The sequence below is a fragment of the Camelus ferus genome, chromosome 2 (assembly GCF_009834535.1).
Source record: "Camelus ferus isolate YT-003-E chromosome 2, BCGSAC_Cfer_1.0, whole genome shotgun sequence".
Taxonomy (NCBI): domain Eukaryota; kingdom Metazoa; phylum Chordata; class Mammalia; order Artiodactyla; family Camelidae; genus Camelus; species Camelus ferus.
The window spans coordinates 79,926,153-79,953,430 of NC_045697.1; the positions used below are offsets into that span (position 1 = coordinate 79,926,153).

Consider the following 27,278-nt stretch of genomic DNA (forward strand, 5'->3'; position numbering starts at 1 on the left):
CTGGTTATAGATTTTGGAGGTTTGCTAGAACACCAAGATTCTTAACAATGCAGAAATGAAATAGAAACCCTGTCCATTAAACTTTGCAAAGTTTGAATTGTTTCCTTTAGGGACTTAATAGAGACTGAAGAATTCTGTATCTCTAGTTTCTAATATTTTATCTTTTTCCCTTTGATTCACAGAGACTAGATTGATATACTCCTTTGCAGACAATAGCACCTAATTTCCCAAAGTTAATTCTTTTTTTTTAATAAATTGATATAGTAAACTCAGTGGAAAGGAGCAAGTAATTTTCATGCTTTAAGTTGTTATGTCTTTTAATGTACTCAGTTAACTTGGTAAAATAATATACAGATCCTTTATACTATAATGGAAAAGAGATTTTGGATCATGGATTGAATTATTAGGGTAAAATTACATTTTGCCACTATCATGTGTGTTTGTAAAAAATTGGATTCATTTTTAAAGAAATGTACAAGATGCTTGGTATACTAGAACTATTGCTTCCTTCCTGATACTGCTTTTGCTAAAATATATTTGAACTTTGCCTTTGGGGAATCATTTCAGAAATAACTGATATTTTAAGAAATAGCATCAGTGGTGACAAATCTTTGTCTTCAGAAGGTGATATTTTAATTTGGAAAAAAAAACAGTAGCCAATCAGAATCAAGCCTGCTGACCAGGGCTAGGGTGTGATAATTTGGTTGTGGGAAATGCAGAGAGAAGTGACAGTCATTCAGACCTTTAGCTGAGGCATTAACCTAGCCAGGGATAGACAAAAAGAGTGCTGGAATAAATTAGGAGTATGGCCAGTTAACCCAGATTTCCAATATCTCATGCATAATTGCCAAAATGTAGAATGACCCTGCTCACAGTAATACAGCAGTTCTAGTCAAAATTTAAAAACAAAAACAAAATAAAAAACTCTTTGGCAGTTTCAAAGTTAAAATATAAGTTCACTGTATGCAGTATATTCTTTACCTTAAACATAGAGAATAAACATTTTTATTAACATTTCCCTTGTCCACATCAAATAAATGTTATACATATATTTAAAGAATGTCAATTTGAATGTGTATCGAATTATTTGCTTTCTCTGAGTTGCTCATATTTATGTCTTCATTAAACCAAACACTTTTTCTTGCTTAAGTGTTTATTTTATTATCATTTTTCCTTTTCTTTTAAACTCTATTGATGTTTTAAAATATGGGTTCACTTTTAATCACAGGTTACAATTTAGACACAGAAAAAAATCTCATGAAAAGCTCCTCATTTAAAGAGGAGGCAACTGAGCCTTCAAAGCAGTATGTGAGGCCCACAGTCAGTTGGTAACAAAAAGAACTAGTGTCTAAAACTTATGGCTTTGAATGTACAGATTTATTTGTTTTTTAATTTTTTCTTTTTGTTATTTATTTTAATCATGTCATAGGCATCTTTTAATCTCTTAGCCTGTATTTTCTTTTTATGAAAAGATTAAATTATTTTTCATTTTTGTTTGGTACTGTGGATGGTAAATTTTGATGTAGCAAATGGTAGAAATTATTGGTAACATTATATAGTTCACACAAAATTTACTATTTTATTCCCAAAATATTTTGAACAACCATGTGCTCTGGTGACTCGACATATAACAGACTTGTCAGTTTCTTTACCGCTTAAAATTCCTAGGTTTCCCTGCAAGGTGAAATAAACTCAGTGGTTCAGATAAGCTTTTTTTCAGTTAACTTTACCTTGGGGTAGGACTCTTTAATTGTTAATTAAATAACACAAATGATAATATTGTCACATAAACACATATACACATACCCCCTCCCCCCTTAAGTTATTTGATTAAGAACTCAGTCCTTCTAGTGTTCTTAACACTACACTGGAATTGTTCAGGATAGAAAAGAAAGACGCTATATGAGATGGCCAGTGTTTTGATGATAAAAATTATCTTTTCCCAAGGTGGACTGCTGTCTCAATAGAATGACAAGTTTTAACCACTTGAAGTAATCAGCAAAATTGAAAGTGCCTGTAGATTTGATTTTTACATTTGGAAACTAACATTTTCTATTTTGTTTCTCCAAAACAGAAAGGAAATACTGCTCTTCACATTGCATCTTTGGCTGGACAAGCAGAAGTTGTCAAAGTTCTCGTTAAGGAAGGAGCCAATATTAATGCACAGTCTCAGGTATGACATTCAGATTTTCTCTGATGTAAATGAGTTTAAATTAGAACAGCTTTGTGAAATTGATTTAATGGGTTTAGCCAGCTGTTGGGAAGATAAGTTTACTATAAACACTCTGATTTGTTTCAGCCAAATTATTTTGTTAACCTATGCCATGATATTTCTTCTTTTCTTTGTGTATCATGATCTCCCTCTTAATATAACTGAAAATTTGACAAGTGCACAGTCTATCATTCTTTAAGTACATTAAAAAAGAATATAAAGTATTTTTTCCTGTGCAATATGAATTATTCATACAAGTTGTATTGCTCTATAAAAGTACTTTCTATATATATACTCTATAAAAATAGTTTCTCTCCTTAAATTTTATAAATTCTCAAAAGATTAGTATTCCAGTGGGAAATCTGCTATGAAATGGGAATTGCATTATTTTGGGTACTTCACATGTCAAATGTGGGCTTTACAAAACTCCTGAGGGAAACAGGAAAATTTGAGACCCCCAGCCTTATGATGTATATAATAATAGTTATATAGGATAGGAAATGATATTTTTAAATGAAATTAACAATTTTAAGAGCATAATCAAAATATATCATACTATAAACTTGACCCCTATTTTATTTTTCTGGTTGAAAGTGGGAAGAAAATTTTGCTTTGGCCAAAACTTTACTCTTGGTATCTAAAATGTATTTATGCAGAAATTGAGATGCATATATTTATAATCAGATCCATTCCTTTTCTCTATTTTTTAAAGTCTTTAACCTTTCTAATAACATAGACCACACCAAGGGGCTGTTGGCAAAATAAACCAGTTCCTCTCTATCCATTCTTTGGGATAACCTCACCGGCTTTCCTTTAAAGGCCTTTGTATAGGAATATCTATTACCTGTGTTGTTCATTCATCCATCATCTAGACACGGCTCTAGTTGTATGAAGGGCACAAGTTCTAGACCCAGAAAATACTAATGGAGAAAAATTAGAATCACCCCTATGTCCTTTGACCTCAGTTGTAGGGAAGAATCTGTTGAAATGATGAGAGACATAACATGATCCATTTTTATCTCTATAATATCATACTGTTTTAAAAGATCACATTTCTCCTTACAACCCAAATTTTTGGTTAAATGCACGTCAATATTTGAACACTTACTGAGAATATGCCATATTCTAAAATCTTTATTAAATGAAAAATTGTAAAAATTGATATCATCTGTAAAGTACTCTGGTATATTCTATAGAGTATGGCAGCCTGAGCTTGGAGACATAGGACACTACAAAATCTCCTGCTCCAAAGCTTTTTTTGATAGCTAGACAACATTTTTTTACTTTAGAACAGCATCACCTGTGTCACCTGTAGGCCTTGTTAAAACACATGTTTCTGGGTCCCAGCCCAGAGTTTCTGATTCACTTCCAGTGAGGGACCTGAGAATGTTAATTTCTCACAAGTTTTCAGGTAGTGCTGATGCTACTGGTCCAGGGACCACACTTTGAGAAGCACTGCTTTAGAGACTGTAAGAGAAAACTGGGTGTAGGAATATTGCAGCAATATTGTCTAAATATAGATTCCACAACCTGTGTGAATCAATAGTTTGTGTACTTAAAAAAGCATAGAGATGAAAGCATTGAATTGACTGTAGGAGGTTTCTTTTGATGGGAAGTTCACTTGTATGTTGGCACTGTTAATATGTATAAAAGGAACTTGATTATTTTCCTCAAAATGACTGGTTGAACACAGTGATTTCAAAAAATGCTGCAAGGTAAAAGCTTGTTAAAAGTTATATCAGTTATTATGCTGTGTTTGTTAGAAATGTATATGCTTTGGGGACTTTTCCAGGAGAACAAGCTAAAATCATTTAATCAGTAATTTGCTTTCAGTATCAGTGAGCCTGTGCTTTAGAGTTACAATTATGCCAGATCATAACAGATCTTATAGAAAGATATATATTATCATTAAGAGATTAAGATAGTCTTTATTTGTACTGTATTCCGTTAGCTCAATTTAGATTTATATCGTAGGGAATCCTGACAGATAGCTTCACACTGATTTTTATATTGAGAAAAAGTTTTAGAGTGAGAAAAATTAATAATTACAATTGGGGATTTTTTTCTAAATGTCTAAGTCATTTGATAAGACCTGTAACCTTATTTGCTATATTAAATTTAGGTAGCCATCATTACCAATTAATAAAAACTATCATTACTTACTTAGAATATTTTATAATTTAATAATTGAAATTAAAATGCAGGAATTTATATAAAGCAGGTTGATTATTTTGCCTTTTGAGAGAGCAAATTCCAAAGGCATGGTTTTAAGGATTATTGGGGGTGAATTTGAGTCCTTCTCCATGTGTGATTCTTCTCTGTTGCGTCCTGTTTAAGATACAGATTTCTTGTGTGACAACGATGGATATCGGGTGAATTGGTTGGAGCCATGATTATAATAATTGGACAGTCACTCACTTTTGAGAGCCAGAGAAAGGGCACAGGTATCCCACATGCACAACATAAATTCTGAATTGTGTTCTCAAGTTACACCTTCTCCTCCATCTTTGTAAGAACACAATGCAAAACAAGTGCAGGATAGTTTGTTATTTTAGGAATGTGGGTGACTGCATGGTAGTTTGCATTTGGTGAACTTCCAAATTATTTGGAAATGGAGCACTAAGGTTATTGTTGAACTAAGAAGGTGAAAAACTCTCTGAAAAGCTCCAGGGAACAACTATTCAGTAAACATTTACAGGCTTCTAGGTTGTGCAGAGTTGTGCCTCTATGGAATTTTCTGTATTCTCTACATAATCTGTGAGGCCCATGTGAGGCTTACCTTCAAGTGACACTGTGCCAATTTTGATAGGCAGTGCTATAATTTGTGAAGAAATTCCAGAACACCAGTAGGAGCAGTTTAAGTATTTTAAATAGAATTATGTGATTAATGTAATACAAATCAACAAATATTTCCGTTTCTGTGCTTCTGTTGTAGCAGTGTAATTTCTACTGAGCAAGTTTTTGGTGCAATTTTAAGCCTTGCCCCGACCATGGAGCTCTCTGGCTTGGTTCTTTGGTCTCCTGGATTTAGTGGCATGCAGGTCTCATCAAGACATCAGTGAAAGCTGTTTTGGTGGAATAATGGGGCTGGGAGTCAAATTAGAGTGATTTGAGGAACACTGTTTGCCCTGGGGGTGGTTGCTTGCTTTCTGAAAGCACAGACACGTTCATAAAATCTAAGCATATTAACATCTTCTAAACAGTCCTATATAAAGGACGCTGGAATGCTTTCTAGTTATCTGTACAGACATTTGTCACTTTTATAACCTGTAAATCTACTAGACTCAGAGATACGACTTTTAAAAAATCATCCCAATTATATATTATCAAAGAAATTATATTTTTAAAAAGGTTTTAAAATATTCTCAGAGTGGTGAGTTTCTTTACATTTTGGTAGCATTTTTTGCCTGTTGACATTTGCCCATCTTAGGTTTATTTTTTAAAAATTTATCTACAGTGGGGAAGTGTATAGCTCAGTGGTAGAGTATGTGCTTAGCATGCATGTAGTCCTGGATTCAATCCCCAGTACTGCCACTTAAAAATAAATAAGTAAGTAAGTAAGTAAGTAAGTAAGTAAGTAAGTAATAATAAGTAAATAAATAAATAAATAAATAAATAAATAAATAAATAAATCTAATTACCCCTCCCCACCTGCACAATAATTTTTTTTAAAAGATCACATATTTTAAAAAGTACATCTAAAATTTCTGCAAATGGTAAACTTCTTGGAAGCAGATTATTCTTCTCACACTTATTAGTTTCAGGATGTGGCGTAATGCCTTGCTCATATATGATTGGAGGCTAAACATATGCATGTATCCTCTTCAGGTATAAGAATTAGCTTTGGTGTGTATTCCAATCATTCCTAACAGTAGATATTAACATTGATAATAGTATAAATAATAATGTTGACTCCTGGGCACTGTCTCTGGTGCATTGTGTACATTATCTCTTTTGATCTTCATTTGCTCTGTCATTATCGATGATAAACTGAGACAAAGATGATCATTCACTTGCTCATAATTTTCATCTCCAGGCAAAACTGCTTTTCCTAGTTCACATAACAGTTCTACCTCTGCTACAGACCCCAGAGAATAATTTTTCAAATTTCTTTTTCTTCTGGCCCAAACTGTATTAGGGTCCAAGTGAGCTGATTCTCTTGAAGTGGAATCCATGCAAAAGGTTTAAGGTGAAAAATTTTTACTTAGTCCTTTTTGTGAGTTATAAATGCTCTCTTTCTGCACAGTGTTCAAAATATGAACATGTGCTGTTGCTACCAAGAAAATCTGGCCTGAGAAATCTCCTCTCTTTAATTTTCTCTACAAAAATGTGACTTCTTGTTTCTCATATAAGGGTATTTTTTTTCTTTAGATCTTTATTGCAGTCTCTATGTAAAATCATTAAAATCAGAATAACCAATATAATAGAATAAAATGACCTTAAAAATATGTATTTGTTTTTTGATTTTACAAAGCAAACTGGCTTCTGTTATGTATATTTTACTACAGTTAAAGGAAAAGGCAAACTGAATCCTAGAGTCAGTGATATCTCTGCAGAGCTAAGTAAAATTGTGGAGAGTGGATAAAGTAGGACTTGTGATCAGTTGCAGCTCTCTATCTTTTACCTTATTCAATGAAGTGCATAATGTTTGAGTTACCTGATAGTCATATCTAGATAGGAAAATGCAATTTCATTAGAAGAAAGGATGGGTTAGAAGCTCCCAGGAGACACTTTAAAAAGTGTGTGTCCAGGGAGCTGAGTTTGGCTTGGAATATATTTCAGATGCCAAACAACTACAGCCCAATCGTAGTATCTTGCACTTAGACTCTTAATTTTAAAAAGTGTTTTCATGTGTTATTTAATTTCATTTTATCTTTCTAATGATGTGAATCAGCAATGATTATTTTCCTTTTGGATATGGGTAAAATTGAGGCACAAATAGGAAAACCAAGGTCTTATTACAAAATAGTGATGGAGCCACAGACCTATGGCCATTTGGTATGGACCCATTCCTTTTAGTTATCTTCAGCATAGTATACTGTTTCCCATTTAGCTGTCTCCATACCTTCTGTCTCCACCGGAGAGATCCAAGACCCTACCTACCTACCATGAGGGCCAGGTCCCTGACTTAGACACCATCCATTCTCTCTTGGTCTGGTCACTCTGGTGCGGGGACACTAAAAGCATTGCACAAAAGCAGGCAACTAGGAAGTTTACCCTTTAGGGATTCATGAGCCCTGTGACACTCAGTCACACATTCTCTTAGAGTATTCTTTTACCAAATGATTTTTAAAACCTGGAAGACTATATTTTCTGAAATATGGTTTGTGATCATTTTCATTCGTTTTTCTGATCTATGTCTATACTATTGTACTTTTTCTTGGAATTTCTTTTGTGTTTAGTGTGTTTTGTGTTTAGTCCTTTTATGAGAACTTCAGGTACACTATATTTTTCTTTTTATTTTATTTTAATGGTAAGTGAGTCCAAATAAAATATTCTGATTTGGTATTCTTGATCCTATATTTTACTGAAAATTTACTTCTATTTTCATTGAATCCTTTTGCCTACTTTATGTTCACCACTCTTTGTTCTTTCAATCTTGGAGATTTCATTCCAGAAGAAGACTTTTCTATTTGTAACATGGACATGATCAGGCTATTATTTTATTAGCTTTCAGATATTTAGACCATGACCATTAATGCCAGTTACAAGGTTGCATGGCCACTGATTACACGTCCAGAATTTTAGGGGTGCATACACCTACTACATGCAATGATAAATGTCTTTTCAGGTGTAGTTTCCAGTAATTTTTTCTTCATTAGCTCTTGCTCATTGTCATGAAGAATTTGAATTGGACTGTGAAGAGGAAGAAAGCCTACACAGTTGGCCACCATGCCCATTACACTGAATTGCTTCCGTATGGCCATCAAGCCATCCTTGGCTCTTAAAGTAGAAACTCATAGTGGAACATCCCGTTCTGTCACACACACACACACACACACACACACACACACACACACACAGACACACACAGACACACACAGTATGAAGTGGGATCTCTCATCACAGATTCCAAAATAAGGTTTTGTTTTCAGCTTCCCTCCCACAAATGTATAAATATGGTTCTTTCTTAATCGGTCTGTTGGTTTTTTGGAAAATTACTGTTGTAATATAAATTTTCTGAAGTTAAGATGATGGCATGTACTTGCATTTGACCAGGAATAAGAAAGAAATCAGGACATTTTTGTTGTCTTTTTGACTCTGAAAATCAGTTCATTGGGTGATTCCAAGTTTGCAAAAGCATCTGTGTTCCTTGATATTCCAAGTTAAACAAAGGAAATATGCTTTCTTCACTCTCCAGTATGCTTGGAGAAATGATGAGAATTGATGTCTTTAAAAATTTGCATTGGATAGAACTATTTTCTCAGATCCCAGTAGAAAAATAACATTAAAATTACAAGTCTGCTAAATACACATACACATATCTGAAAAGACATGATACTATTTTCATTTGTAATAAGATAAAGCAATTTTTCAATTTTGAAATAAAATTAATACACATATTTTGTCTTTATGCTCATTTATCTGGGTACAAGTGGGATGGAAAGTGAATACTAGTTGTCATTTTGTCCTGAAACCTGAATGAATTAAGGCCTAAACATCATAAAATCTAAATCTTTGGTAAATGTTCCATTTATTTATTCCTTCACAAGCCTATCTAAGTCCAATATTATTGCATTTTAAAGGAACTAAATTTGTAGTGAGGTAAGACTTGTAGGGAGAAGAGTAAAATGGCAAAGATAGCTCCAAATTTCTCTTAATAATATAGAGCTCAAATTTCATACAGGAGACCCTTCTTTTTCTCTCCTTCCAAGTTAATATGAAGGATAAGCTACTCTGGCAGTAAATATATAAATAGAAAAAATGCTCAATATTGCTAATTATCAGAGAAGTGCAAATCAAAACTGCAATGAAATATCACCTCACACCAGTCAGAATGGCCATTATTAAAAAGCCCACAAATGATAAATGCTAGAGAGGGTGTGAAGAAAAGGGAACCCTCCTACCCTGTTGGTGGAAATGTAGTTTGGTGCAGCCATTATGGAAAACAGGTTGAAGATTCTTTAAAAATCTAAAAGTAGACTTATTGTATAATCCAGCAATCCCATTCCTGGGCATATATCTGAAGGAAACTCTATTTTGAAAAAATACATGCACCTCAGTGTTCATAGCAGCACTATTTACAATAGCCAAGACATGGAAGCAACCTAAATGTCCTCTGACAGATGATTGGATAAAGAGGATGTGTGTGTACACACACAGACGCGCGCGCACACACACACACACAAAATGGAATACCCCTCACCCATAAAAAAGAATGAAATGATACCATTTGCAGCAACATGGATAGACTTAGAGGTTATCATACTAAGTGCAGTAAGCCAGAAATACAGGGAAAAATGCCATATGGTATCACTTGTATATGAAATCTAAAAACAACAACAACAAAAATGACACAAACTTATTTAAAAACAGAAATAGACTTACATAGAAAAAAAACTTATGGTTACCAGGGATGGAAAGGGGTGGGGAAGGATAAAATGGGAGTTCAGGATTCACAGATACTAACTACTATATATAAAATAAGCAACGAGATCTTACTGTACAGCACAGGGAACTATATTCAATATCTTGTAATAGCATATAATGAAAAAGAATAGGAAAAGGAATATATGTGTATATAACTGAATCACTATGCTGTACACCAGAAACTAACACAACATTGTAAATTGACTATGCTTTAATTAAAAATAATTATCAGTGAAAAACAAACAAAAAAGTTAAGTAAAATAAAATAGAGCTGTAGCAGTCTGCCTCTTACTTCAGATCTCACAGCTGAATGTGTCTGTTCCACAACAACTAAGATGCTAAGTGGAACCATCAGGAAGACCTCAAAGCAATGATCCTTCAAGGCAAGGATCGCAGAAAAAAACAAATTGTAAAAATGTGATAAAACTTACCAATAGAAAATTGTTGGAAGTAATCATTAACCCCTTCCTCCTTCCCTCACTCACTCAGCAGGTATTTGGGGATTTAAGGTGTGCTGTCTAATGCTTGCCAGAGATACAGTGATGCAGTGGGGGTGGAGGTGGTGGAGTCTGAGGAAGTGATGTCTAAGTGGCTCTCTTTTTTTATACTCATAGATTATTTTATTTTTTTAGTTTACTTTTCCCCCCGATTTATTGAGGTTTAATTGACAAATAAACTGTGAGATATATGAAGTGTGTCGTGAAACAAGTCAGGCCAGTGTTGTGGGCGATAAAAGAATTTACCAAAGACAAAGAATGAGAACAGGAAGGGGGTTTAGTAGTTACGCTGTCACAGATAACAGTGGACCACAGAGACAGAGGTGCCTGTGCGAGCACCGAGGGCCGGTTGTTTGGGTCTTTTATAAGGTCAGGTCACAAGGTGCCTGATTGGCTCATGCACAAGTCTCTGATTGGTTGTAGGTGAGGTTAAGAAGTTTAGGGTTTGTGAAGGGTGATGGGGTTTATGACTCTGATAAGGTGAGCTGAAACAAACCAGCCTGAGCTATTGTGAGATTAGGCATTACCTAGGGCTATTAGTTTGTTAGGGCAAACATGCCCAGGGAAGAATGTATTTTACCTGTTTAGGAATCTCAGGCAGACATCTGAGGTCCCAGGAATGGGAGTCTTTGGACTTTGAAGGACTCAAGTTGGCCCCACAAAGTGTACAACGTGATGATGTGATATACATGTACTTTGTGAAAGGATTCTCCTCCACCAAGTTGATGAACACATCCATCACCTCTCATATTTCTTTTACTTCCCCTTCCTTCCTTCCATCCTTCCTTCTGTTCTTCCTTCCTTCTTTCCTTCCTTCCTTCTTTTCTTTCTTTCTTTTTCTTTTTTTGGGGGGGAGAACATGTAAGTTCTATTCTCTTAGGAAATTTCAGTTTTATATGTTACCAGCTATAGTAACCATGTTCTACATTAGATCCTCAGACCTTATTCATCTCACAGGTGAAAGTTCATATACTTTTACCAACCTCTATTTCTGCCCCAGGTCCTGGCAACTACTTTCCTATGCTCTGTTCCTATGAGTTTGGTTTTTTTTCCCCCTAGATTCCACATGTAAGTGATACCACGTAGTACTTGTCTTTCTCTGTCTGACTTGTTTCACTTAGCATAATGCCCTCCAGGGAACTGTTCTCTTAAAGAAGGGAATTGATATGAAACTTAGATGTAAGAGGAGATAAAGTGTGCTGTGGGAAAATGAAAGAGTACATTCAAGAGCCTAAAAGAAATCTGGGAGCTGAAACATTTAGGGGAAATATGGTATGTATGAGGCTTCAGAGAGAAAGTCAGATCTTTTGGGACCTTGTAAGCCATACGAAGGATTTTGTTTTAAGGTGTTTATCCTAAGCCCAGTATGAGGTGGAAGTGGGAGGTAGAACAAGATAAGCTTTAGATTTTGAAAAGGTCACCTGGTGCAGTTTGGAGAACAACTTGAAGGAGGCCAGGGCAGATGCAAAGCTATTTGGAGACTATTATAGAGGTTGACTCTAGACAATAGGGGATACTAGCTTAGAATGGAGTGCTGGTGGTTTGGGTGATGGAGAAAGGGGACTGCATTGAAAAAGATGTAAGACCTATTTCAGAGCACTTGGTGATGATGGCATATGGAAGGTGAGGAAGAGGATGGTGACAAGGATGACTTCTGGATTTCTCCCTTACTTATCAGTGGACATGGTGATGAAGTCCACTGATACAGAGAATACTAGATAAGGACAGGGTTTTATTTTTGTTTTGGGTTTGATGGGAAGGAGGTTAGAGAACACAAGCTGCATTATATATACATCCAAGAGGAGATTTTAACGGGAAGTTTGAGCTACAGGTCTGGAGCTTAAAGGAGAATTCTGCAATGAAATGAAGACATTTATGGGTCATCTGACGGAAGTGGTTATTGAAGTAATGGACTTAAAAGAGACTGCTAAAGCAGTGAAGCCAGGGAAAGGTGAAAGAGGGTCTAGGTTTTAGGGAAATTTTTCATATTGAAGGAAATGAGATGATGAAGCAAATTTTGGACATATAGCCAAAAAATTGAAAAAGTTCTAGTAATTGTCCAGAGGACTCTGAGTCTTTAACGTAAAATGTGTGAAAAATAGCAGGCTTCGAAAAATTAGAATGAGAACCAACCAAGGCCAGTGTAATAAGCATTTGATTTTAACTTGACAGGCTTCAGCGTAGCAGTAGTTAAGATCAACAACTTGGAGTCAGATAATCTGGAATCCTGAATCCTGCTCCAACACCCACCCACTAACCTTCTGCTTTTGGACAAGTTACTTATCATATCTATGCCTGGATTTACTTACCTGTAAAACAGGGGTCTTTCTAGTACATAAAGTTTAGGGTTATTTTGACGCTCAAAGGAACTAGCACCATCCATGGCATGTAGTAAGCACTCTCTGTTAGATACCGTTGTTATTTTTATTGTTTTTGGTGTTAGGGTCATGGGCATGGGAAGGCTGTTTCACTATGTGGGAAGCAGTGGTTCAGTTGTTACTGACTCATTAGGTCCTGAATGACTTTCCCTTTGTTTATTAGATATATCAATTCTTAAGAATAAGAGCATAGGGCAGTCTAGGTTTGCATTCACAAGTCAAGCACAGCAGAAAGGAGGGGAGACCAGTGTGAACTAATAGAAACCTGGGAACTTAACTGATAAAAAAGAGAAGCCCAGAGACAATAAAAAATATCCAGCTATATCAGATTTACAGCTTCTACTAGCATGCCTCTTTCAACTGGTCTGAGCAAAAAAGGATTCTTGTTTCAATGTGCACACCATGTATTGCAGCTAATGACAAAAATTCTACCAGTCATGGATTTGTTCATTGTTCTCGTTTATAACTAACATTTGATGATTGCACCGGCTGCAAAGACTAGAGGTAGCCCTTCTTTTCCTTCTTTATTCTAATGCCATTGATCAGCAATCAAACAGCTTTGCATTTTGGAACTAGGTTCCACATACTACATCTTACATAGATACTTTGATGTTCTTTCTGTTTTCTGAAGATATTTGAAAAGTTTTTGACCTTCTAAATTAGCATTGTGCTTTGTGCTTTAACAAAAATTGTAGAGGCAGTAGGAAGGGGGACAGTATTCTATTTTGAGGATGTCTCCCATGGATGAACTACTAAGTAGTTGGCCTTATTTGGGGAGTATGAGTTCCTTGCATTCTCCCCATATTATGCCCCTCACTAAATTATTGTAGTTTAGAACTGGAAGGGAGTATTAAAGACATTGTATCTATAGCAGTTATTATATGAATTTGAAGTCAACACAGTCAGGTGTCTTACCCAGAGTTGTATTGGTGACCCTAGTCTTTTGATATCTGGTTAAAAAGTTACATATAATTTGAGTATCTATTTGTCTATCTGTCTGTCTGTCTATCTACCTTTCTATCTATCTATCATCAGTCTTAACTTCACAAATAACACGTGAATTTATACTTAAACAATCAAAACAGTGCAAAAATATATGTCACAAAAAGCATAATTCCCCTTTCCCATCTACCATGCCCTTCCTCAGAAGTAATTATTTTTCTAGTTTCTTTCTATGCAGTTAAACTCCCTTTATGTCACATTATGACGCTTCATGAGCAATTACACTTTTATTGTTCTTTGATGGAATTTTTCAGGTGTGCATGTCTAAAAATCTGAAAAGCATAGGAGATTTATTGAGAATATTTTATTATTCTTTGCTGCATTATTTGCACAGAGATCAGGCATTGCTTTCTTCATTTTATAGAGAGGAAACTAAGAGTTTAGATAACACTCATGGTCCCAGGTGATTTTTTAGTACTCCAAACATTGATTAATTACAAAACCATAGAAAGATGAACATTAGCATCTACGTTATGTTTTAATTTTTTTTAACTTGATATTTGGTGCAATTCCTCATAATTCTTTTTCAAGTCCTATTTTAACCAATATCTTAAGTATGCATTTCCTTAATTGCAGTGCTTAATAATTTATTGAATATTTTACTATAAATTTGGATACAAATATATTACACTGTTAACTATAGCTAACTGTTGATGTGTTGTAACTGAAATCTTCTGATTATTTCTACTCTGTTGAATGCATGAAAGAGAATACATGTTTTTAAGGCATTAAAATTGCCAGTGATCCCTTTTGACATAGCATAGGTAGGCAGCATACCGAAGTGGATAGGAATACAAATTCTGAAGCTAGATTATCAAACTCTTCTACTTTCTACTCATGTAACAATGCTTCAGTGTCTTCTTCATAGAAGTTGTTGTGAAAATTAAATTGTTTTATTCACGTACAGCATGTAGAACAACACTGGCACGAGAGCTGAATGACTGGTAGCTGTCATTGTCGCCAGATTCAGTGATGGGGCATTTGTGTAAGGACAGCCGTTCTGCAAGCCCATGGCTGTCTGTTCTTAGCATGGTGAAGAATGCAACTGCCAGTTCATTGATGTAGGTTTTGCTACTAAAAGTGAAATCTATAGTTCAAATGACTGGCTTTTCCCACATGCTCTTTGAAACACTGTCAATTTGGGTGCATGAGGTTGCATTATCCTAAGCGCAGATATGATAGTCATTCACTAGTTTAAGCAATTCAGTGATCAGGACTTTTAGTGTACAAACATCAATCACTTAGAGACACTTGCAGCTTCATAAAAGCTTCATTAAAGAATAAGAATTCTCAACTTAGGTATTCTGGATGGTGAAAATTAAAGTACAACTAACTAAATGTGGTCATAACCAATTATTATTTTTAAAAATCACTTTCAGAGGTGAATTCCAAATGTGGAAAATTGTAAATAGAACACATAAACCTAAAAAGTATTGTTTACATTTGCTTATGGTACAATAATAAAAAGATTTTTGAAGCATTTAAAATATAGCAGTAGTATACTGTAGTTAGAACAAGTAACAGTGAGGCTAGTTACAAGTGGAAGGTGTAGAGAAACAACTTTAAATAGTTTAAAAAAATATCTAATGTGTTTGATCGATATGGGTTGATTTTCATTAAATGTAAAGTTCTATACCACACCTATTATTTGGGCAGATACCACTTTTCAGGATGAATTGGTGATATATTATGGGTCATTTTAGCCCTCCACTACACATGTTTTTGTATCTAAGATTTTAATATTATTTAAAATGATGTGTTAAATATGTATATAAATTAATAATTTTAATTTTAATAACTTAAAAAATTACCCAACTAGTAATATCAGGCTGCTCTTGGAGGAAATATACCAAAAGCCACTGCAAAAATCAGTCTAAATGGTAAAGTATTAAAAGTATCCTCATTAAAGCCAGTAACAAGAAAAAACTCTTGTCAGTGATGCTATTCAGCATTGCATTCAAGCCCTAGCCAATGCAATGAAATAAGAATATGAATGGGGGGAAAAAAGACAAAAATGTGGTTTTATAGAAGATATAATTATTTAGGCAATCCAAAACTAATCAATTGTTAAAATATGTTTACATTCACTAATTTATTAAGTACTTACTGTCTGCATAATTTTGTCCCATGCCTCACAGAAATGTCCTTTCATGGTATTCAGCTAAGATAGTCTTCAGTATGAAAGCTGAAATGAATTATTCTCTTAAATAATTAAAAAGTTAAATATGGAAGCAAAGTAGTAAGTTTCATATCTAAAAATGGTAGCTTAGGTCTTTAAATATTCAATATGAAATTAGATTTGTGAAGCACAGTCTAAAGCTTCATCAGAGTGTGCTCATGTAACTGACTTCAACCAGATTTTTTGTTCTTTTCAAATCATTGGGAAGTTTTTTGTTTAATGGTTTTAAAAGATCACAAAGTCAAATCATTGTGAAAGTATACATCTTTTCCTTTACAACCAGCAGCCCTTTAAAATTTTCAATTTTCAGAAATTGAAACACATGTGAACCAAAAATGGCATCAAAAGACATTTATTAACTATCTGATTGTATAAGAGATTCTCACACATGCTTGTCTGAACACACTTGGTACAATGTTTTAAACTGTAACCCTTAGACAACTTTAGGTTTAAATGACATATTGGCTTGAAGACAGGAATAGCAGGAAACATAAGCAGTAGAATAAAACCTTGACATTAAAATGCAAAACAGTAATGATGTATCTTTTCAGGAGAGCATGATAAGGATGTCACTAGGTGGACACAAACACAGAAACAGGGCACATTCACTCTACTTCTGAATAAGAGAAAAAGGGCAATGAAATATGTTACTTAATCCAGGAAGTCTACGTGCAGAGATGTAGACTTTGAGAGATGCCATAGTCTAGTCCTGACAAATCTTTATTCTGTCACTTACTGTTTGTGTGACCTTGGGCTTGTTACTTAACCTCTCAGTGACTCCAGTTTCCCAACTTTAAAATAGGGATAATAATATTTACTACACAGAGTCAATATAAAGATGAGGTGGTTTAGAACCCTGTGAAGTGCTTAGAACAGTGCCTGGTACACAATAAATGCAATGTAAATGTTAGCTATTACCCTAATTATTAGGTATAATGGTATTACCTACTTAAGTTATGGAATAAGCAATAAATATTCTGGAGATCAATTGAGGGCAATATCTGTTATTTTGACTGACTGTCCATTGGAGCTGTGAGATCATTATCATCTGGAGGAGAGGTAGAGAAAAGATTGTGCAGCATTTCATCTTTAGTGATTAGCAATATATAATTTTTCCTTAGTGTGATACAGGTTCAGAGCAAAGAGCATGAAGCTGAATAATTAAAAAAAAGCACTTGCTACAAACAAGAAAGAAAAATGATTATATTTATTGAACACATACCATGTGCCACGTACTGTTGTTGCCGTTGGCGATGCAATGAAACACTTCTGTTTTATTCACTTTTTGGTAGTTAAAACAACCAAACTAAAAATATCACTTTTCTTTTGTGTTATCTTAAATAATTAATTTTCTCTTTTCTGTTTTTTTAACACAATTTACATTTCTCATCCCAGTATTTATTTAACAAATTTTCTTAAATATGATTTAATAAAAGAGTAAATGCTTCTTTTTAATTTCTTACACATGAAAAACACATTTTGAAGGCTGAAGATAAAAAATTGCTTGCTTAGAAAAGTCCTTGTTTTCTCGCTTTCAACTGTTCAAACTACTCTCTGCATCTTCTTGGTATATTTCAAGTCCCAGCCTCTTAATACATTACTGTATATAAGGAAAAAGCAATTTTTGGCAGAATGATTTTATTACTAGTATTTGCCATAATCTTTCAATTTACTGAGAAAATCATTTAAAGCAGTATAAATTTTCACAAACCATTTTACCAATTTTTTTTGGTCACCTTCTGATTTTGTAATTAGATACTGTTTGAGGCCACCCTACAGGATGCTATGAGCAATCTCACACAATACAAGCTTTCTCAAGGGGTGTAGTTTATAGCGTTAGGAAAGGAAAACACTCTATTGACAAATCAAATTCTAATGTTAGACCTTTAAAGGTACTTACATCTAAACAACCTGATTGTGCACTTACATGATTTAGTAAAAATTCACTTGCCACAACCAAAAGAAAGATAAGAATTCTTTGATGATGCCTTATGAACACAAACTAGTTTTCCCTTTTGCAATTAGTCTGTTAAAAGATTGCCATTTGAAAGCATAATAATAATTATCTCAGCATCCATGACAATTGTTGGGCAGGCATGCTCCAGAAAGCACATCTAACAGACCAGCCTGGTGTTTGTTTCTGGGTGCATTTTGAAGCCACTGCATTCAGGCAGGACTATCAGAATATATTTTTGTTTAAAATCTGATTTTTAATGGAAGAATAAGAGGTGGATGGGGCATACATACAGCCTCTTATGGATGAGCTTTGAAGGGTTACATCTTCCCTCAAAATCGTTTGGGTACAAATTATAGCTTTTCTAGTTTGAGATCAAGAACTCTATGCACCCAGATTTTTAAGCAGATCTAATAACATTTTTTGAAGGAAAGTGCTGCTGTAGGTACCTCTAGGTTGGAGTAGGGCAGACTCTGTCTCTGTAAGGATGTGTCACACTCGCAGTTTCAGAAATAGCATGAATCAACCTTGTCACCTCAGATGCTAATCAGAGTTTATTTTCCTGGATGAGAACTCGCTCTCCATTCAGTGCCAATTCTTCCCCTGACATATATATGCACCTGAGACAGCTCTTCCAAAGAGCAGCCTCAGGCATGTTTAGACAACCAACTTCTGTGTCTTCTCTGTCTCTTGTATGAACTCAAGATTCTAGACGGCAATCAGCAAGTTTTCTTTTCCCAGAAATGACAATTCCCACCATCTATCACATTTCCCTTATTTCTGTGGCTGCCAAATCCAAGTGTTCTTATTGCACCAGTTCATTTTGGTCCTGCTTATCCCCCCACTGGATTTCTGCAACCAGAGTTTGTTCATAGAAGCCTTGATAGCCTTCTCTTGACTACAGATTATGTATTTTAACGATGTGTGTACCTAAAGTATTTTAAGTAACCTAAAGTTCTTTGTGAATGTGAATATGTTTGGAATTACCAATTAGAAGTAATACTCCAAAGTACACTGAGTCTGGGAACAGGACCGAATGGTTTCATGTGTTGTCTACATGAGTTTTTGGATCATTACATTGATGTTAGTCATTCGTTGAGGTTATCTTCGGCAACTTGTGAACTCAGATGTGTTAAGCAGCTGTTAAATATTGAGTATATCACTTGGGGCTGGTTATTTTAATGAATCTATTTCCTTTCTTGGTCTCAACACTGCCTGAGAGCACTGTCTGCTCTAACTCCCTAGCAGCTTTTAAAAGAGCTCAGATAAGGGTGAAGCAGCACAGACAAAAAACCCACACTTAGTAGGGGAAGAGGCCTATAGTAAGGCTTTTATTGCCCTTAAACTACTCTGTTGCTCAAATATTAATGGACCTGTTTATGTCCCCATGTCTTGTTCTAATTTCTATTGGTGTAATATGATAGGAAATGAGATGTTGGTTATATCCCGAATTGTTAATATCACACAAAAGGTAAGAATGGCAATGAAGTCTGACTAGTGTTGAGTGACTGAGAAAACTTACAGCAAATATTTTGGAGTCAAAAGACTAAGAAAGAATGTTTGAATCCCAACGGAGTCTGTCACTGTGTCTGTGTCTGCGTGCCCTCAACTGTGTTTTAATTTTTAAATTAGCATGCAAAGTACTCTAACATTAAATGGCAAAAAAATAATTAGCATTGCTGAAGGAAGCAATGTCATTTCATTAAATATTTAAACTTTTTGGATGCGTGTCTCAGGCAATAAAAACTGCTATTTGATCACCTTCTATATTTATTAACAAAGCTAAGTCTACTAGTTGCAGCTGTTGACAGGATTATAAGAAATGTGGCTTTATATACATTGGTCCAAATGAACCATATAGTGTTTTGATATTAGATGTATTTTTGAAAACTTGGAGCAGCATTTTAGTTTCTCAAAGGCTAGTCGGGTAGAAATAAGAAAACTATTTGGTAAACATTAATTTAATTTTTTTTGTATAATGTGTGAGAGAAGTAAAAGAACTATAGATTATTTTGAGTATTTTAATCTAGTGAGTCAAAATTCTTTGATCCTTGTTAGATTTAATCAACCTCAAAATAATAAAACAGTAACCAATTAAATTAGTACTGTAGCTGAATTCAAAATAATTACTTCAGGTTTATAGATTTTATTCTGCTGGGGAAAATAAAAGCACCATACAGTGATTGTTATTGACTTAATTTTCTCAATAGTATGAACTTATACAGAGTAGTCAATATTTTTGCTTTTGGAGGTGACATTTCCTCTTGCTTCTAAGCTTCTGGGTCATTTATGAGGTTGCTCAAAAATACACATTTTAAAAGCATTTGCTACATATACCAAGTAAATTGTAATACATACTAAAGAGCTGATCCTAGTAATCTATGTTGTTCAGCAATTTGAACATCTAGAAAAAACTTATTTAAAGAAAATGTACCCGAGAATTAATTTCCACTTAATTTCAATATTCAAATATTAATTAGATTTATGTTAAAGTTTCATCTCTGTACTGAGGCATTTTTATTACTTCTATAGAGATTAGTCAGGGCAAAACATCTGCAAATTTAATTTTAGTTGTTACCATTAAAATTATTTATTACATATACAATATAAAGGCATTTATATAGATTATTATAAAATTTTATGTGATATAGTGAGGAAGCATTTAATCCAGGGTTAGATAAACTTGTCATTTCTATCAACAGCTTAAATAGAAGTTAGCATTATATGTGCAAAAATAATAATGGAAGAAAACCTATCACTGAATACTTTATTTTGTATTTGTCACTCACACAGAACAGAAGTATTTTAAAATCTTATCACTTGGAGGAGCAAATGTATTTCCTTACTCAAAATGATCCATTTGCTTTTTTATAGTTTAACCTCATTCTTAAAAGTCTATTTATATTTTTATTTTTCCAAGTTTATCAAGAAATAATTGGCATATGTGACCATGTAAGTTTAAGTTGTATAGTATGATGGTTTGATTTACATATATTGTGAAATGATTACCACATAGGTTCAGCTAACACTTATCTTCATATAGATATGATAAAAAGAAAAGAAAGAAAAAATTTTAAAAATTTTCTCCTTGTGATGAGAACTCATAGGATTTACTCTTAACAACTATCCTAGATACCATACAGAAGTGTTAGCTATAGTCTTCATGTTGTACATTACATCCCTATGAATACTTTTAGTTTTGTGAGACACTTTGTGATACTCCAGATTTCCTGGAAAATGCTTTTATTTTAAACTAATGGCAGTATAAGCTATATTCTAGTATAGATGTCAGTATCAACTTGGATGCCTTAAATTGCAAACAAGAAAAAACTTAATGCATATTTGGGCTCGATAAAAAATGGACTCTCTTAGCTTTCATGAATACAAAGTTCAAATATAAGGTAAGCTCTAGTACTATATGGGCTTTTTTTTTGTCCCCTCACTCTGCTTCTTATTCATAACCAAGGGCTCAGATTCTCTTTTTATCTTTGCTGTCATTTCTGCAAAGCCAGCTTTATTCTAGGCTGGCTTGCCTTGTGGACTTAAGATTAGAGCCAGACATTTTCTTGTTCAGAGTTAAAATAAGAGAACTTTGTCCCAGCTTTCCAAAAGAGAATCCTGAGGTTGACTGACTGGGACATCTCTTGCCTAAACTTGAACCAGTCATTGTATCCAAGAGAATGGAGTGTGTTGATTGGCTTAAGTCATCTGAGGCTCTTCCTCAGGCTAGAAGATGAGAGAAGTTCAGCTTCTTGGAATGACATATATTACATGAGGAAGGATAGATACTCTAGGGAAAAACCAGGATGCTTTCAAAAAAGAGAAAGGATCCTGAGTAGGCATCAACAAATACCTACTACTGTATCTTGGGCATTCCATTTTGAAAATTCATTTGCTTTCTTCATTTAAAAAATTTCATTTACTTTCTTTTAAAATTCATTTGCTTTACCTATGGTTATTTAAAAATTCATTTGACTTCTTATTTTTTGTTTACAAATCCAAGAACATAACCTATAAAATTATGCAGCCATAGTTTAACAGTTCATTTTTATAAAGTGAAACATGGAGATACATATTTTCAACATTATGGAGTCATGTGAGAATAAATAAAATACCACCAACCACTTCAGCTCCTTTGTAGAATGAACTAGTGATAAGTCACTGGTTAAATTTAAATTTTAAACTTGAATAAGGGAGAAAAGGTCAAATCTAAGTTATCTACAGTTGTCAGGAACTGAGAGTAAAGTTGTTATTCAGAAGCTGCTTACTGGGTGCTCACTATGTACTCAGCAGAGTTCTCACTGCTTTGGAGGATTCTAAACAAGTGCCAGGCAGGAAGCTGCTTTTAAAAAATGGACAGGCTGCATGCAAAGTCAAAACAAGCACACAAGAAACAAAGGCAAACAGCAGAAGATGGTAGATGATTTGGTACTAAATTGTATGGAACAGACTAGATCTAGAGAGGAAGGTTGAAATTGCCTAAATTCTGTTAATGAAAAATTCATAGACAACCTGAGCCCAGCTTTGAAAAGGAGATAAGGTCTGCAGAGTAGAAATTGAAACAGAAGACTTTCTACAGGAAGATTAGTTACAAGAGTGGTAGGAGGTACAGTTGAGCTTGGTGAGTGTAGAAATATTGGCAAGACAAGCTGGTCTGGAAAAACATCAGAATTCACACTGAAGGTTTGTTCTTAATACGACAATGGGAAAAGGATCTAAAAGATCTTCATCTTTAGCCATGGTCTGTGAAAACCGATCATTAATCATGGTTGGTAAGATGACAATCAATGTAGGAAAGTAGTTTGCTGAAACAGCTTTTAGGAAGGTTAGTTCAGGTTGATGTATAGGGTGCACTGGAGCAAGTTCCGTGAAATACGTAAAATTATCCACATAAATTCTTGGTAATTTATCCATGAGGAGGTGAAAACGGTGATTATGGTAGACCCAATGGGGATGCATTTTCAGTGGTGTTTCTGATTGTTGACAATTGCCAGACATGACAAAACGTTGTCAGATTTACTGCTAAAACACATGACAGAATATTGTAGTAGAAAGAACATGAGCTCTAGAATTCGTTTATGTGTGGGTTCAAATTCAGTTCTGCATTGTAAGTGGGGTGGAACTTCAGGCATGCTTCTTAATCCCCGTGAATGTTAATTTCCTTGAGACATATAGGGATTTCTTACTTATTTCACTGGGCTGGTAGGGTTAAATAACAAATATAAAATGTGCAGCCTTCTCTCTCTTCTACCACTATCCTAAATTTCTTGACCACTGGAAATAAAAACTGGAAGACTTCTGGTGCCTAAGAGTGCACTTCGACAGTCTTCATCCAGCAAGGCCTGACATTTCCAATACTGTCATCTCAAGTGAATGGCTTAGGAGAAGGCTAAGTGTTAGATTACCAGAGAAAAGTGTGATTGTTCTCTGGGTCAGTTTGATCCCAGGTGAAGGGGACAGTTTGAGGGGAGTGGAAGGAGCTCTGAGTTTGGAGTCCTTCAGGGTTCAGACCCAGATCATACCGCTTGTCACTGTGCCCTTGGGTGAGTGACTATGAGCCATCATCTTAAATGGCCCTAATAGCATAGTGGTGGGGATAACACAAGAGGACATAGTAAACACCCCATAAAATTTGACCTTCTTAGAAAGATTTAGTACATTAATCATTTAAATATCATCTAATAGTTTAGCTGTAAGCCTAGCTACAATCCTTTAAAGAGGACCTTTGGAGAGAAGATGGTTAAGATAATTTGTAACATCCTAACTCTAGGAAAGAATTGTCATATTCAGATTATCTGAGAAAATTTGTATGACAGTTTAATTAATAAAATGTTTTTTTAACTACTGAGCACGCGGACAAGCATATCTTTTGTTCTTTTGCCTAAGCATACCCCCAGAGTACACAAAGTAGTCCTTATTTTTGTGACTACAATTAGTACCCATTCGTTTTTTGCATCCTTTGCAGCTGCACATTTACGAGATATTTAGGGAAATAATTTGAATCATCCTGACTTTAAAACTGCATGATAATTTTGGGATGCTTCCCAACCTTATCTTTCATAATGCTAATTCAAAAGGAGACACTACATAGTATCTGGGATAGAAGCTTAATAGTAATTCCCAACCAGTGCTAACCGGTGTGTGACAGAGGCCTCCCGGCATGTTACAGCTACGGCTCCTGAAGAATTCTGCTCTGTGAAAACACCTAAATCTCGACACTGACCTTCTTGCGAAAGACAAGTTTTCATCAAAAGGCGAATGCTGCTTTCCCTAAGTGCAAACACAGAGCTATCTATAATCATGCTGTTTTCTTTTTTTAATTGCCATATATATATTTTATTCAACTATAGTCAGTTTACAGTGTTGTGTCAATTTCTGGTGTACAGCACAATGTTTCAGTCATACGTGAACATACATATATTCGTTTTCATGTTCTTTTTCACCACAATACTACAAGATATTGAATACTGTTCCCCGGGCTATATAGCATAAATTTGCGGTTCATCTTTATCAGTGGTGCGCCACAGCGTGGGCGCAGACCCCCGCCCCGCCTCCGCGGACAGCGTGCGCAGGCCTGTTGTGAATGCCCGCCCCCGCCCTGCCCCCGCCCTGCCCCCGCCCTGCCCCCAGCGAAGGCGCCAGAACTCAGCTCGCTGCCTGTTCCAGAGGCGCGAGTCCAGGAAAGGTCCAGAGAGAGCAAATACACCTTCTCTGTATGAGGTCGTAACCAATCTCAGTCCTGCCAGGTTTTGTGAGAATCCTACTGTATTTCGAAGCGAGAGACACTTTGCTAGAGTTCTGTAAGTGTTCCGTGGGGTTCAGTGGGTTTGTAGATGTAAGTCTTGGTGTATTTGTGGGAGAGGGTGAGCTGAGGCTCTACTCTGCCATCTTGGCTCCTCCCCTCCATGCCGTTTTCTGCTGTTGGAATTGGCTGAGTAATTTGTTGATGTGTTTTCCGGTAGATGTAGAGACTGTTTGTGATGTTCTTTTTAACTGGCAAATGGCATATGGAATGAAGGGTATTATAAATATTTAAAGCTGTAATTTTCAAACTCTGTTAGATACAGATTGCTCCATTTAAGCAAATGTACACAACCTCCCTACTTCACACATTACTTCTTACAAATGCAAAGACTCTATCTTTTCTAGTTGCAAAATACCGTAAAGGAAAGTAACACATGACTGCCATGTTAGGCTGCCTCGTCTTTGTGTTTTCCAACAGTGATAGCTCGCAAAACTCACCATTCTTGTAGAAGGATCCCTGATGTACCTCCTTGGAACACAACAGTTTACAAGCCATTGTCCTGGTAGTTAGGAAGTAAGGAAGACATTGCTGAACAGTCATAACTCACTTAACATCAAATAGAGTAGCCGTGCTTAATATTTTATTTTCAGAGTTTCTAGGGTAGATAGCATTTGAAGAGAGTTATATGACTAGAAAGTTTGAAGAAAAAAAAAAAAGAAAACACTGTCTAGGATCTGAATTTCTTTCCTAAAGAGAAAGGAAGCAGTACAGAGTAAGCGTGGTAAGAGGTGTAGTTCCCAAGGGAGGCCGTAGCCAGATCATATATGACCTTGTTAGATATTATATTAGTTACTGCCACACAACAAATTACCCCAAAACTTAGTGACTTAAAAATTGCGATAAACATATATTACTATCACAGTTTCTGTGGACCAGGAATTCAGCCCTGGCTTAGCTGTGAAATTATGAGGCTGTAGTGAAGATGTTTCCCAGAGCTGATGCCATCTGAAGGCTTTCCTAGAACTGGAGGATTCATTCATTCCCATGGTAGCTTTTTCACATAGTTGGCAGATTGGTGCTGGTGGTTGGTGGGAAGTCTCAGTTCCTTCTCATGTGAGTCTCTCCACAGGCCGGTTGAATGTCAGAATGACAAGGCAGCTCATTTCCTCCAGAACAGGTGATCCAAGAGAGACCGGTAGCAGGGCAGTGACTTTAACCCCTAGCCTCGGAAGCCACGCATCGTCAATTCCACCATAACTGATGCTTTGGAAGCGAATTACTAAGTTGGCCCACATTCAAGGGAAGGGAATTAACCTCCACCTTTTGAAGGGAGGAGTGTCAGAGAATTTACAGACACATTTTAAAACCACCACAGGCATAAAAAGAAACTTGGATCCTCTTCCACTTAATTGATTCATCCATTTAGCAAATATTTATTCAACACCTACTACGTGCTAAGCATTGCTATGGGCATTGAATAAGGCTTATCAGAGAGTGTGACACTTGTGTCAAGGCCTGAAAGATGAAAAGAAAAGGGTTAGAGTTTCCAAGCATCTTTGCCTCTACTTTACTTTCTGTCCACAGTAAATATGTCCATTTACTTCTTACTAAACTCCTGGTCTCTCCTTAACCTCTGTAGCTGGCGAGTCCACTTAACAGTTGACTCAGTCTCTGGGTTACAATTTCCTCGACTGTAAAATGATAAATCCCCTTTTAGCTGTAACATTTTCAGCTAGAAAAATAGGGCAATCTCTTTTAATCATTGAAATCTTCTTAATTTTAGCAGGATAGAACTGAAAGGAAGAACAAATAAAATAACAATGAGCTTTTACAAAGAAATTAATTAATACATCATTTGAAGTTTCCATAGTCTGTTTTTACTCTTTTAGCTCACACTTGATCTGTGAAATTATGTAAAGCATATCTTTAGCTGGGTGGTAATAGGTTATATATGAATTGCAGTTATCTATGTTAACACTCTGGTTAAGAGATCTTTGAATTCTTTTTTTAAAAAAATTTAGACCTGTAAGAGTTCTTTTCAAGATGCATTCTTGCATGAGCTTTTACTCATGTTTGGTAATTTTACTTCCAGTTCTTTTTTTTTCATCCACTAGGCTCAGTATTAGGCTTAGGGAGCAGAATTCCCCAAGTGAGATACATGCCTTTTGTAAATGCACTCCGACTTCTGCCCAAATACATTTTTTGAGAGACAGGGAGAATGAAACAAGAATAGGGAAGAAAAACAAAACAAAACAAAAAACGGCAAAGGACATTTCATTTTCTCTAGATTTACCATCTTGATTTCATTAAGGCTTCCTAATTCCTCTCAGGTCTGTTGGCTTGGGCCAGAGACACCTTTCTTCATGTTATTAATTGCTCACTCTTTAGTGCTCCGACAGCATTTTATTTACACTTCTCTTTTGGCAATTATGGTATGTCTTGTGCTGTAAATGTTTCTGTATATGTATACTCAGTGAATTCTGTTTCATTATTTGTTCTTGAAGGCAGGAACAATATTCCGTCCATATTTGTTACTCTCAAAACACCTAGTCCAGTGCCAAGATGAAAAATTTTAGAACAAATTTGGTGCTATTAAAAATACTTTTTAAAGCCCCCATCAAAAGAAAAACTATAAATGGTGACAGATGTTAACCAGACCTATTGTGGTGATCACTTCTCCATGTGCACAAACATCAAATCATCATGTTGTACACCTGAAAC

The 27,278-nt window shown here is 35.3% G+C and overlaps 1 protein-coding gene across 1 annotated transcript in view; it reads left to right on the forward strand.

Annotated features, from left to right (window-relative positions):
* Positions 1-27,278, forward strand: part of ANK2 (ankyrin 2) — a 310,369-nt gene that overhangs the window by 138,939 nt on the left and 144,152 nt on the right. The window contains 1 exon segment of the mRNA XM_006174671.3: positions 2,075-2,173. Within this exon segment, the coding sequence (XP_006174733.2) occupies positions 2,075-2,173 (99 nt within the window).